General features: G+C 54.1%; 1 protein-coding gene across 1 annotated transcript; it reads right to left on the minus strand.

Annotated features, from left to right (window-relative positions):
• Positions 1-5,138: 5,138 nt before the first annotated feature.
• Positions 5,139-6,185, minus strand: LMJF_18_0180 (hypothetical protein; the record flags this gene model as incomplete). The annotated part of the gene is made up of 1 exon (XM_001682372.1): positions 5,139-6,185. The coding sequence occupies one exon, from the start codon at positions 6,183-6,185 to the stop codon at positions 5,139-5,141; it is 1,047 nt and encodes a 348-aa protein (XP_001682424.1).
• Between the last annotated feature and the right edge of the window lie 7,093 nt (positions 6,186-13,278).

Below are 13,278 nucleotides of genomic sequence, written 5' to 3' on the forward strand. Positions count from 1 at the left end.
CCCTCTCCGCCGCCGCAAGGAGTCCGCCAGCCATCTCCGAGGGCCAGCTGCATGCTGCGTGGCTTCCCCGCAGAGTGAGTGCTAAGCCCTGATACCACGCACTGAGGTGGCCGGCAGCATCAATAAAATGGGGAGAAGGGGGAGAAGAGAAAGAAACAAAGGAAGACACACAACTGTAAAGCACAGAGATTGGCGCACGTCAATGCAGACAGCCGCGGGCACACACGCGCACACGCACTCTTTCGTGTATAAATCAAGAGCTGTGCATGAGCGATAAGCCCCAGCCCTCGACAAAAACAAAAAAAAACACAGGAAAAACTCTCTTAGATGCCCTTTTCCACCCACGCACGCAGCAAAAAAAAAGGAGGCAAAGGGGAGCGATGAAGAGCTGCCTGCGGACAGCAGTATTCGGCTCAAGTTTTCGTGTGCGTGTCCGCTTCTCTTCCTTTGGGGGGGGGGGGGGGGGGCAGTGCTGTTCTTCATGCGTGCGGGGTCCCTTATCAGAGGAGAGCAGAGCGAGAGGGAGAGAGAGAACATGAAAGTACAGAAGCCACAAAATCAAAGAATCGGAAGACCATACATGGCGGCGGGAAACAGAGAACGGGTATGAAGGTGGCTTAATATGGAGTCAAAAAAGAAAATGAAGCCAACGCGACGCAAGCGGAGAGCCGATCATCGAGCACGCAAGAGAACGATACAGGATAGAGGCGAGCATAACAACTAAAACGAAAAAAGGGGGGCAGTGAGCGATTCAAACAAAGTACAAATAACAAAAAAAGAAAGATATGCCACATTTATCTATTCCACATTTGTCCTGTTTGCGTGCGAAGACGCGGGGGGGTTGTGTGCCGATGCACACCCCGCAGCGGAGGGAGTGCGCTTGCTCAACAGGAAGAAACGATCGCAGCAGCAGACATCTTTAGTGATACATATGACATGAGTCGCCCGCTTCCCACATTACCACCACCACCTTCAATCCATCTCCCCATGCACGACGCACGGTGTCTCTTTCCGGTTCTGCACCTGCGCCACGCCCCTCCTCTGACAGGCATCGCAATGCCAGCCCGAGTGTCACTGGAGAATACGCACAATAAAAAGAAAGGGAGAGCGAAGAAGGCACCGTTGCACGCGTGCACGTTTTCCTCAACCTTCCAGTGCATATGAGAGGGAGACCCGTGCAAGTGCGGCGGCAGCGGGGGTGCAAAACCGAGGCGGGAGGGAGGGAGGCAGGTAAGGAAGCAAAGTGGTGAGCACACAACGCGTCGATCCCCACTCCGGCACGGCGCCCACGCATAAGCGGGCAGAGAAACCTGCGGGGCAGGATCTGTGAAACCAAACGAACGAAAAACAGACACGAAAAGCGTGTCGACACTCACGAAGCATGTGTACGCAGAAGGGAACAGTCAGTCGGGTGAGGGGGGCCGGAAGCACGCGAAGGGGGGGGGGCACAACGAGAAAAAGAGAGAAGAACCCCCCTCCCTAACAACAACAACAACAAAAAAAAAAGAACAGAAAGGACTCAGCACAGTGCGGAAAGGATAAACCAAGTAACGAGAACGCGAAACAAGGGTGTGACGACACAAGACCTGGAAAAGGCAGAGAAACGGGGGAGTGCGTGCGGCGCAGGGGATACAAACACGAAGATACGACGAAGAGAAGCCCCAGTGGGGACGGAAAAGAGTGAACGAAGGCCGATGCAGTGCACAGCAAAAAGGGGGGGGGGAAGGCGGAGGCACGGACAGCGACAGAGGGGAGGGCGCGAAGAAACGACAACAAAAAAAAAATAGAAAAAAAAAACAGAAAGAAACACAAAGAAAACAACGGAAGCGTAAGCGAGAACAAGGTAGTCTTATTGGCACCAACAAGAGGCGTATAAAGAAAGCATGCGTCTTGCTTGTCGGAACGCGTGGCTGATCAGAGGCAGGTGTCGACATCATGGAACAAGCAAGCAAGCGAAACAGAGAAAGGACGAGAGAGAGAGAGAGAGAGAGAGACAGAAACAGAGCAAGGGGTACACGAGATGGGGTGAGGTGGAGGGCGGGTGCTGAGCAAGGGGAAAAACAGGAAGAATAGTACAAAAAAGAAACGGAAGCGGCGAGCGAAAAGACGAAGGCACACATGCATACGAAGAGTTGACAGCACACTAGACAAACCAAGAGAGTTGAGCTACAAGACGGGAGGAGCAGCACCGCTACCGCGAAGAAGAAGGTCATGACATCAAACCGAGGCGGCTTTGAGAGAAGAGAACTCTATGAAGTAGCGCATGTGTGTATGGGTGAGGGTGCAGGTGGGAGTGCGGGCCTCATATGACTGTGCTACCTGTGTCTTCCCATTGAGCCTGATAAAATGCCGTTGCTCGTGGCTTCAGCAGAGGAGCTGCCAGCATCGCCCAGCAGAGCGTGAAGGCGCAAGCTCAGAGAGGCCGCGGCACAAAGTGCGAGAAAAAGAAAACATGCAAAAAAATCCACGCAGAGAAAAAGTGTGGAGTGGTGAGTGGTGACGGCAACAAGTGGCGCAGAATAAGAAAGCATTGCACCTAACGCAATGCACGTAGCGTCTCAAGTGTCCCCACTCGGACACGGTCGACTAGGCGCGAGGAGAAAACGCTTCGTCGCCACGCCGAAAAGCACGAGGCAGAGCACTAAGCAAGACGATGAGCGCCCATCAATCACCGCGCCTCTCCGCCACACTTAGCTCTGCTAGCGGCCTCGACACGAGCAAGCCCCTTCTCCTGCCACTACCACCACCGCCACAAGCAAAAAAAAAAACGAAGTTTAAATAGTCGAAATAAAATCCCGAGAAAAAAAAAGATGCGCGCGTACAGGCACACATATACAACACCACAAAAGGAAAGGGAACGGCTGAAAAAAAAAAACGAAGGGGAGGCAGCGGCCAACACAGACGGCGGAAACGCAACAGAGAGCCAAAAAAAAGGGGGCATACCCTTAAAGCAGAACACAGACGTACGCGGCGTTAGGGCCCATCAAGGATGGGCGATGAAGACGGATACACCCGAAACGACGCGTGAAGGCGGTGAAGGAGAGAGAAAGAAACATCGGACGCATCATAAGTCGAAAGAGGAAACAGAGAAAACGAAAGACCCAGACAATGCGACACTGCACTCATACCCCGAAAGCAAAGGAAAAAGGACAGAGACGAAGAGCACTCAGCAGATACAAGTCAAACGACCGATATGCACTCACAACAAAGTAGAAGCTGACCCGCTTATCAACGTGAGCGCCTCGCCATCTGCTGCGACTCCTTCCTCCCCTTGCCTGCTCGTTGGTATGCGCGAGCACCTGTGCAAAATTGATCTCAACGCTGAAAAAAAAAATACGAAACCCCGGATGCTCCGCAACAAGCTCGTCGCGAAGAAAGAGATGCAGGGACGACCTGATGAACGGGAAAGGCACCGAAAAATGGCGAGGTAAACGATAAACAGGCGCACGCACATGCAGCGCACTGCACACACTTTTCGGTGCACAGGCAAGCGGCTAAACACTCTCTCCGTCCGTCTCACTCATCTCTTTAAGAAAACAAGAAGTGCGCTCCTTGCGGTTTACATCTTATCTTTGCTCTCCTTTTGGTGGCAGAACCCTCCCTATTACTCGACGTCCACAAAACAGAGCCGAGTGGATTCTTATTTTACATTTTTCGTCGTGTCGTCGCAGATGCTGTGACGCTCATGAGTTTCTTCGTCGCTGAATGTGTATATATCCCTCTATTGTCTGGGCAAGCACAGCTGTCGGCGGGGGGCTCCCATCAAGAGCAAGCAAAAACGGAAACGTGCCAGCAATACCACCGCAGGTGCTCACTAAAACGACACACGCACAGAGAGAGAAGATCAGGCGAGGAAGGACAAAGCGGGGACTTTAAAACAGAATCAAAAAACATCGACATGAGAACGAATACGGCAGTCACACACACACACACACACACACACACACATGCGACAGAAAATACTCAGTGCAGAAGAATAAAAAAGTAGAACGAGTAGCAGACGCCCTCCGTAAAGGGAACGGCTAGAACACAACTCAGTGGGTACGTATTGGCGAGCTAACGAAGGCAAACCTGTATCATCACACGCACACACACAAACGCGCACATACACCGAACACCCGCGCGCGCTCTTCACCGATTGCTTTTTCTATTTCAAAGAGAAAAATATTCACCTCCCCTGCCGTGAAGTACCCGACCCTAAGCGTCTCTAAGCCTTTGCGCGCAACTTGAACTTTTCTCGGGAGCGCTGCGACAACGACATGCATGAATCTCACGACCAGCGTGCCTTCCTGTCCCGCTTCTTGCTTCATTCCTTCGCAACTCTGTGCTAGCAAAGAGGACTCTCTCCACGACAAGACTCAGTTCGATTCGCAGCACCAATTTTCGCTGCCGCCGGTGACAGTCCTCCTCAACATGCACGCACACACTTTGTGGACTTTTTCTTCTCGCCCCGTCCATTCTCTGCCACACAACATGGGTTAACCTCCACTCTACTCCCGCCCATCCAGGGCTCGCCACAGGTCCCCACCACACCGCGTGCGGTGCGAAGCAGCCGTAGAACAAACACGCATGGTGCACCGATGCGCCGGCTCGGCCATCGGAGAACACGGCCTGCAGCTCAAACTCCGCCAAAACACCCCGCGCGGCGCAGGTCGCCTCACCAGTGGGCCGTGTGAGGGCCAGGGGCGAGACAGTCGGTCGAGTCACGCGGGCACCCTGCCCATCACGTGCACGGCACAGGCCTGTTCGCAGTCGCAGGTCGCCCCGACGCCACGCCGTCCAGGACACGGCCGCCGGCGTCAGCAGGGATGCATCGCACTCGCCACCCCTCTACGTCGTTGGCACCTGGCCCTGTCACCACCTCACGTGGCTCGGCATTTGGCAGGGATATAGGAGGGCTGCTGTGGCGTCCTCCACCCACACAGAGGGTGCGGGGTCGCTGGGCCCTGAGACGCCACGCGCGGAGGTGTGTGTGCCCCTCCTCTGTCATGAGTGAACACAACTGACTTGACGGTGACAGCAACCGACACGTGGAGGCGGCGAAGACTAAACTAGAGATGAGCGTCCGGTATGGGCCATGTAGACAGAAGTGATTACGCAGAAACACATTCAGGAGGAGGGTCACAGAAGAAGCTCGCTCACGAGTGGCGTTTAAAGGTCCGTGAAGAAGGACGATGGCGTATCGTGACGGTAATCCCGCTATCCAGGGCGTGTATCGTCGTGGGCCCCACAAACGCCTCACAAGTGCACCTGGGTGCAGCCTCGAAGGCATGTATTTCCGCAGCTACACGCTGCGTGTTCGCCAAACCCCGCGTCTCTGCCAAATTGAGCGAGCACTGGGAGTGGCTCGTGCGACTCATCAATGCGATGCCAGCTCTGCGCGGTGTCTCCACCACACGCTGTGTGTCTGCACCCGCGCAGTCAGCTGCATTCACTCCGCTGGCACAGCGCCCAAGCACCGGCGGCGCGGGGTCTTCTGAGCGAGACTTCACAGCCTTCGAGCAGGTGCCGCTTGGTGACCTTTCTGAACCGCTGTACCGCCGAGAATACGGTGCATGCGCGGTCCGCGGTGTCCGCGCCTTCTGCGTGTAGTCCTCTGACAACTTCCCCATCAGCGGGATGCCACGGCACTGGTGAAAGGCACAGGTGTTGTGCACCGCAAGCAGCGCGGCCTCTGCAGCGCCTTGCTCGGCAAAGGTGATGAAGACAATGCGGCGGCGCTCCGTCGCATCGATCAGCGGGGCTGTGTCATTGTGTATCGTCACCTTCTTCACAGAGCCGTAGGGACTCACAAGACGGACGAGGTCCTCCTCCGCAACCTCCAGCGGCACGTTGCGCAGGAACAGCTTGTTCATCTTCAGCCGCTCCTGCCCAGCTGGCGTGTCGTCGTGCTGCTGCTTCGCCCACTGCACAGACACCGTCTTGCCGAGCAGCGGCATGCCGTGGGCGTCACGCATCGCGCGCAGCGCCTCCTCGTGCTCCTCGTAGCGCACAAACGCGGTTCCAAGGCTTTGGCCATTGTAGATGTCCCGCATCACCATCGACGAGGTGATTTTACCGAAGGCGGAGAAGATCTCGCGCAGACGGTTGTCGTCCACCTCGCGCGGCAGATAGCGGACAAAGAGGTTCGTGCTGCTGGGCGTGAAGCTGGAGCTCTTGTGCTGATGTTGAGAACTCTTCGTCATCCTTTGTTCTCCCGTATCGAGGACGAAAGGGTCGCTTTTAGGGGCGTTGTTGGGTGCAAAGTGGGGAAGCGGGTACGCTGATCTGGCCCAGGTATATGTAAGGTGTTCCGGTCTGGGTGTGAGTGAGTGGCGGGACGCACATAGCGCGGCACAAAGCTCTTAACACGTTGCTGCTGTTGTCGTTCTTGATTTTTTTTCCAGCGTGCGTGAGAAAGATCGGTGCAAAGAGAGAGAGAGAGCGAGGTGAAAGGAAGAGCGAAAAATGAGAGGCGAGCGTACCGTTGACTGGATGCAGGCGCCCCCCCCCCGACGCAGAGAAGGTCTCTGCGTCGTTCGTTGCACTGTAAACGTATTGCTGTGGATGCAACTCCTCCTCACCGGTTAGTCTTGCTGAAGCGCGTCCTCGCGTCAAACCGCGTGCGCGTTTAGGGTGGCGGTTTTTTTAGCATGGTTTGTTGCTGTTTTGGTAAGCTGAGAGGTGCGCGCAAAGGCAGGCAGCTGCGTTGCCTGGCACGGTATGCGTGCAAGCCGACGAGGCAGGAAGTGAGCAGAGAGGTTTGCATGGGTAAGCGCATGGGCGCTTACATGTGAGAGTCCAGCGTCCGGCCGTGGGCATGTTTTGCATGAGGGGAATGTGCAGAGTTCAGAAGACGAAAAGGACAAGTCACAAGACACGAGGTTCGAGGTTATGGTTGATATTCTGCACTTTGGAGAGATGGCAAAGACGCATGTCGACCCCGCCGCAAAATTTGCCGCTTGACAGCAGCAGAAGCTGTCACCACCTTCACAGATGGGAGCGATCGAGTCGCTTGAGGAAATAAAGAGGGAGGGGGACCGAGAGAGCTCACACACACCGTTAGACGCTCCGTCGCGTTACATTCTCTCTCTCTCTCTCTCTTGGAGCTGCGTTGCATTATTCGTGGCCCCCTCCCCGCTTATTTCCTGCACGTCCGTGCGCTCTGCTGTGGAGACGGATGCCTCCAGTGACGGGAGTGGTGATTCCACGAGACTGAAGCATTCATCTTGGCGGTGGGACGTGGGTGGAACCACATTGGAGGCCGTTTTGGCATTCTGTGTTCCCTTTCCGCATTTTCATTCGTCTGCTTTCTAGTAGGTCTCTCTTTTTTGTTCAGGTCATCATCAGTGCAGCAGCACTGCCCGTGTCTCAGGCCTCGCGCCCACACCGTTCCCTCCACATAGAAATTCTCCCTGCGCGGCAACCACTGTGATACCGGGGAAGGGTGGCACACACAACAGTGACAGGCAAACACGTATCCTCACCGAGCACGTCGTTGTCTTATCGAGTGCATGCACTTGCCCGTCATTCTTGCACGAAAACCAGGAAAGGCAGCAGGCGAGCGAAAAAGAAACTCGACAGAGAGACCCAGCGAGGATTTACGGAGAAATGGCGACAGATAAAATCAGGGAAGCGAGTAGGCCAGTGTAAGAGTGCAAGCGATCGCACAGGTTTGGCTCAGCGTTGGTCAAGTACGCCTCAAGGGAAATAGTGCATGCGATAAGGGAGAGGAAAGTAGAGCACACGTCAGAGCAAACAAACAAGAGGCGAGAGAATAAACGGCACCGCACAAGATGTGGAGAGAAAGCCAGGAGGGAGAGGGAGAGGTGGTGCGAGGCAGGGGCAGAGGCGAAGGGAAGAGGATGCAGTAGATGATGTCGTGGTCCAAAAAAAAAAAGCCGCCCGTAGAAATATGTTTAATTTGCCGGCCTTTTCTTTTTTTTTTCTTCTTGGTTTGTGGTTTTGTTTTACGCTTATTATCTTCAGTTTTTTTTTCTTGTTTTTGGTTGTGTGTGTGTGTGGGGGGGGGGGGGGGCGCGTGGGCGCGTGTGTGTAGTGGCGGTGGCGGTGGAAAGGACTTGTCCAACGAGAGAAGGCCAAAACAAACAACAACAACAAACAAAAAAAAAGGATGAGGAAAGATCAAAAACGGAAACGAAAAGAAAAGAGGGGCGGTGCAGAACCGTCCCACGTAAGACACACATCATGAAGAGACAGGGATACAGACAGGGACAGAGACAGAAGAGGAGTCGAGAGGGACAAGAGAAAAGCATGACACAACCAGACACAAAAAAATCGACGTCGAATTATAAAAGAGGAGAAGGTGAGGGCGAGGGCGAAAGGCAAAAAAGGGAACCACACGCAGGAGATCAGAAGACTGACAGGACAGGACAGGAGAGGAAGGCAAGGCCAGGCAGCTGCAGACAAAACAAAGATAACAACACGAAACAAAGTAAAGCGCGCAGGCCCACAAAAGAAAGAGGGAAGAAGAACTCAAGAAACAAATACAAGGTTACGTCTTCCTTTGGGGGTGCTGCTGCTGCTGCTGTTGCCGTTGGAAATTTTTGTGGAAGGAAAGAAGCTGGAGGCGAGAATGGCGGTGTGCCAAGAGTGTTCGTAGGGCATGCAAGGAAGAGGGTCAGAGTGCTACGAATGAGTGCGTGTGAGCTCTTGTGTATAGGTACGTCGGCAGGTAGCTTAGACGGTCACGCAGAGATGCGCACACGCCACGTTACACCTTTTCCATGAAGCACGGCCTACGTGTGCAGCAGGAACTCTTCGCTTCGCGCCCTCGTCGCGTTGTCGTTTCGACCGTCGTCAAGCACTCCCACGCGTATTCATCCGCGCACGGATGCCAATCCGCACTGACGCGCGCACTCGCGAATACACGCACACCTGCATACACAGAAAGACGTCAAGCGTACGCCGCAAAAACAGAGACCCTGGCGAGAGTGAAAGAGTAACGGAATCACAGGAGGGTAGCAGCGCGGAGCCGAAAAAAAACAAAAAAAAAGACGCGTCCGTTGGCTATGCGCGTGGATGGTGTGGGGAAGAGACGAGGTTGATGGGGACAGGGCAAGGAGCTCATTGGCGCACACTTTCTGCACATATTGGAAAGGGCGCGAAGACGAATAATGTAAATAGAAACAAAAACCTAGCACACACATACACGCTACCACCGTCTCAGCAGCAACACGAAGCGAAAACTGAAACGCAGCACGGGAAAGGGGGGGGCGAAAAGAAGCAGGATGAAGGAAACTGGAAGAGAGACAGAATAAGGAAAATTTTGTGACAGAGAACACGAAGAGTGCCTGGCGCGCATCGCCCCTTGCGTCGCCCGCCGTCTCCCGCATCTCTCCAGTCCATTAGTTGCTTCCCGTGTTTGCTGTTGTGTTTGGGAGGGGGCGCATGCACCGCCTAAGATGCACACTCAGAGCGTGTGCGGAAAATCGAAGAGAGGAGATAGGCATTCGCCGCTGGGGGTTCGAAACAAAAAAATCGAAGAACAATGGAGACAGATGGAGTGGCCATGGGTAGGAGAGGGGGGATGGCGGTGGCGAGAAGAGAAGCACGTGCAAGTGAGGAGGATGGATGGCGTCACGAAAGCACACGCAGTCATGAAGGAGAGCTTGGAAGCAAAAAGAGGCACAAGATGAAAAAAAAGAGTAGAAACCGCAGGTCCTTCTTCACCCCGCCGCAACAGAATACAGACACGCACTGGGAAAGGAGCTCGCTGAGGCAGAGAGGTCATGGCGCTGGGCATTCTGCGCAGCGGGTACGCACATACAAAAGCACACACACACACACACACGCACACACACACAAGAGACACCAGATATTTTGGCCGCCCTGTTTCGCTCTGTGCCTTTTCCCACAGTGGTGCGGAGAAGGAAAGAAGGTGGGGGCATGCGCAAGAAGGATGTGGGCACGAAAACTGAAGCTGAACGGACATGAGCGCCAATCGCACGGCGCTCCTCTTTCCTGGCAGAGAACAATGACAACGAGGGCTCGCCAGTGTCCGTGTTTTCGCTTCGTGTCGGCAACCTTTGCTGCCAACTCTTCACGTCTACAAGATTCCGCCTCACCCACTCGCACGACGACAGTCACCCCTGCAAAGAATCTGGGTAGCATTTATCGACTGTGCCTCGCGTAGCTGCGCGCGTGCCTGCAGCGAGTACGTCCTCTTGATATAGCGAGGAGAAAGGACAGCAAATCAGAGCAAGACGTGAGCGAAAGCAGCGACGAGGAGAGAGCGCACCCAAAGACGCTCCGCCAGCGCGTCTTCGTCAGCACAGTAGACGCGACAACGAAAGGGAAAACACAAAACAAAAACATCCAAGAACATGAGAAATGACCAAAAACCAATACAAGAGAAGATGTGAATAAGCGTCTTGAACGGGAAGCGAGCGCGGCGCCGCTCATTCACAGGCGACAACAACAAAAGAAGTGATATACATCTGCTAGCTGTTGTCCTTCCCTCCACGTGTACTCCTGCCATCATGGCGCGCACAAGCACAGGAGCTGCGTGCTGGAGTGAGCACTAGATCAACACCGCTGCATGCAGCGCGGTCTCACCCTCTTCCTCTCTTCTTGTCATCGTAACTTTGTGCGGCAGACGCACACACCCACACACAACAGCACCACCACCACCCGCGTCAATGCAAGAGCATCGCGAGAAGAAAGAGGAGCGCACAGAACATGTACAAGGAAGAGCAGAGGGCAGTCAGACAACGAAAACACTCATGAAACGGCTATGGGAGTGTGTGTGCCCTTGAGCGCAATGCAGGTGGCTCGGTGACGCGTGGCATATCTCCCTCTCTCGCACGCTGTTCTCCTGCCCCTTTTCATCGGACGATGTTTTGATCGGAGGTGCCTTTTCTTGTGTACGCTACGAGAAGGCTATACAGACCGATGGAAGCGGCGTGCAGCTGACAACGAAATCGAACGCACACACAGAAAAAAAAAACAGACAGGAGACACAGACGGAGAGGGAGCGGTCAAAGAAAGCACGCGCAGCAGTCATTTTCTACGTTGGGCGCGGCGTTCATTCCGTTTCTACTCCGCATCTGTTTCTGTGTGTGTGTGCGTGTGTGTGTGTGTGTGTGTGTGTGTGCCCGTTTCGATGGCGCTAAAAAAGCAGACCGCCGAGAAGTTGTCGGCAGAGCGGGAGCGACCGTTCCGCAAGCGACGCACATTGCGAGGGGAAACGAAAACAAAAAAACACGATAGAAAAGAGCGTCGCAGCGCTGAGGCACACACAAGGCACAAGAAAAAAAAAAGATGGAAGAAGCGCACAACCAAAGAACGCAGAGAATAGAGAAGGACAATTGTGTATGTGTGTGTGTGTGTGTATGTGTATGTGTGTTCTTCGTACTTCACCTCACCCACCCCGTACGCATACCTACACAAAAAGAGGTACAGAGACCGACAATTCGACTCCTTTTCTGCGGTTTGCTGCTTCTCTATCGCTTCTTTTTGTTTTTTTGCACTGTTTGAAGCACAAAACCAGACGATGCGCTACTCTGCACTTCTGTGGGCATTCCCCTCACCGTCTCATCCCATTCTGGTACTCTCGAGGAGAGGGAGTGTGCGCTAACGGCGCTCTCCTCTCTCACAGGGGAGATGCGCGCTCACTGCCTTGTCGCAAAGAGGGGTAAGAAAACGAGAAGCAAAGAGATATTTCCGACGTTCACACACACACACACACACACACGTACACATACACCCACATACACACATACACGCACAGAGAGGCGCATCAACATACATCGGCACACCACCAAAGAGCGAACAAAAAAACACGAGAGAAAGAGCATTGCCATCAGGGCCGTTCCCCCTTTTTACCGCCCGCCCGAAAGGACTCGAACAAAAAAAGAAGCAAGAAAACATAAAATGAGCACGCTGCACGAGTACCAACATAGACGTACAACGAAGCTGTAGAGGCGACCCATGTGCGTGCACACGTCTTGACACACAAAAGCACACCAACGCACACGCGAACGGAGCACACTGCGAAGAAAACGATGTAAACAACAACGAAAAAGGAGAAGTAAGGTTCGGCAGAAAAAGGCACAAACACAAGGCGGTGTACAACACGAAGCCTCTGCCGTACACTGAGTGATCAAGGAAGAGAGAAGCGTGACAGAAAAAGGCGAACGGAGGGGACAGGGAAGACAGGAAACATTAACCAGCGTATCCCCATCGCTCTACTCCAACGCAGATGGACGGGGGACATCTGAAGAGGCGGTGCAACAACCAGAGCACCAGGAAAACGCCATGAAACACAAGGCGCACAGTGTTCGAGAAAGATGGCAAAGCCACAGCACGAGACGTTCTTTGGTGCACCGATGCGCGCAGACGCGCGCCACATAAGGGTTGCAACGTGTAGCGCACACGCTCCAACACCTACATATCGAGATCGCTATCAAAACACGACATGCGCAGAGCCCTCGTGTTAAGCACCAAAACACCGAAGCAACAGCGCACACCTCCACGAAAGAATTCCGTAAAACCAAAAAAGTGAAAGGCTAACACACATGTGCACGCGCACAAGACGTAAAAAACAAGGCTACAATGTTTGAAGAAGAGATATCGAACATTGCTTCCCTCGTCCACCGCTCCTCTCCTCCAGTCTCATGCGATGAGCCCTACACGAGCTTCATCGGGTATACACACACACGCGCACACACAGAGAGAGAGAGAAGGAGACTTGCCGCATTGTGCACATTCCCAGCAGCACCAGAAGGAGAAAGGGAAGGGAGAAGAGCCTGTAAGTAATACCGACACGCACCAAGAAGCACGCAGAGAAACGCGGGGGTTGACCCTGAAGTCAGGGGAAGGAAGGAACATGTACAGCTCAATGCCCAGCAACGAAACGAAAACAAAGCACACAGGGACCGAAAAAAAAGGCGAAGGCGAGACGGGAAAAGGCCCTGAGGAGCCAGCGTCGCGTTCGCAGACCGACTCGGCGGCACAAATCACATGCACAGAGCGATGCATGCAGACAGACGTGGTTCCGTCTGGCACACACCCACGCCATCAGACACAAGCGCACGTCTCATCCTCTTGTGGGCAGTGGACAAGAGGAGCAAAAAAAAGAGGCAGTTTCCGAGCATTCAGCGGGGTGAGAGAGCGCCGCGAGGCGCTCGACGGTGATAGGTGAAAGATGCCAAAAGGCACGAAAATACGTGTTTACGGGCTGCGACAGAACGTCGTTTCGCGCCCTTGTCTTTTTCCTTCCGCCCGTGCGCAGAAGCCCTCTTCGCACCCGTGGCCGGCCGAGTTTGTCATCTCGCC

Source organism: Leishmania major, chromosome 18 (genome assembly GCF_000002725.2).
Source record: "Leishmania major strain Friedlin complete genome, chromosome 18".
Classification (NCBI taxonomy): domain Eukaryota; phylum Euglenozoa; class Kinetoplastea; order Trypanosomatida; family Trypanosomatidae; genus Leishmania; species Leishmania major.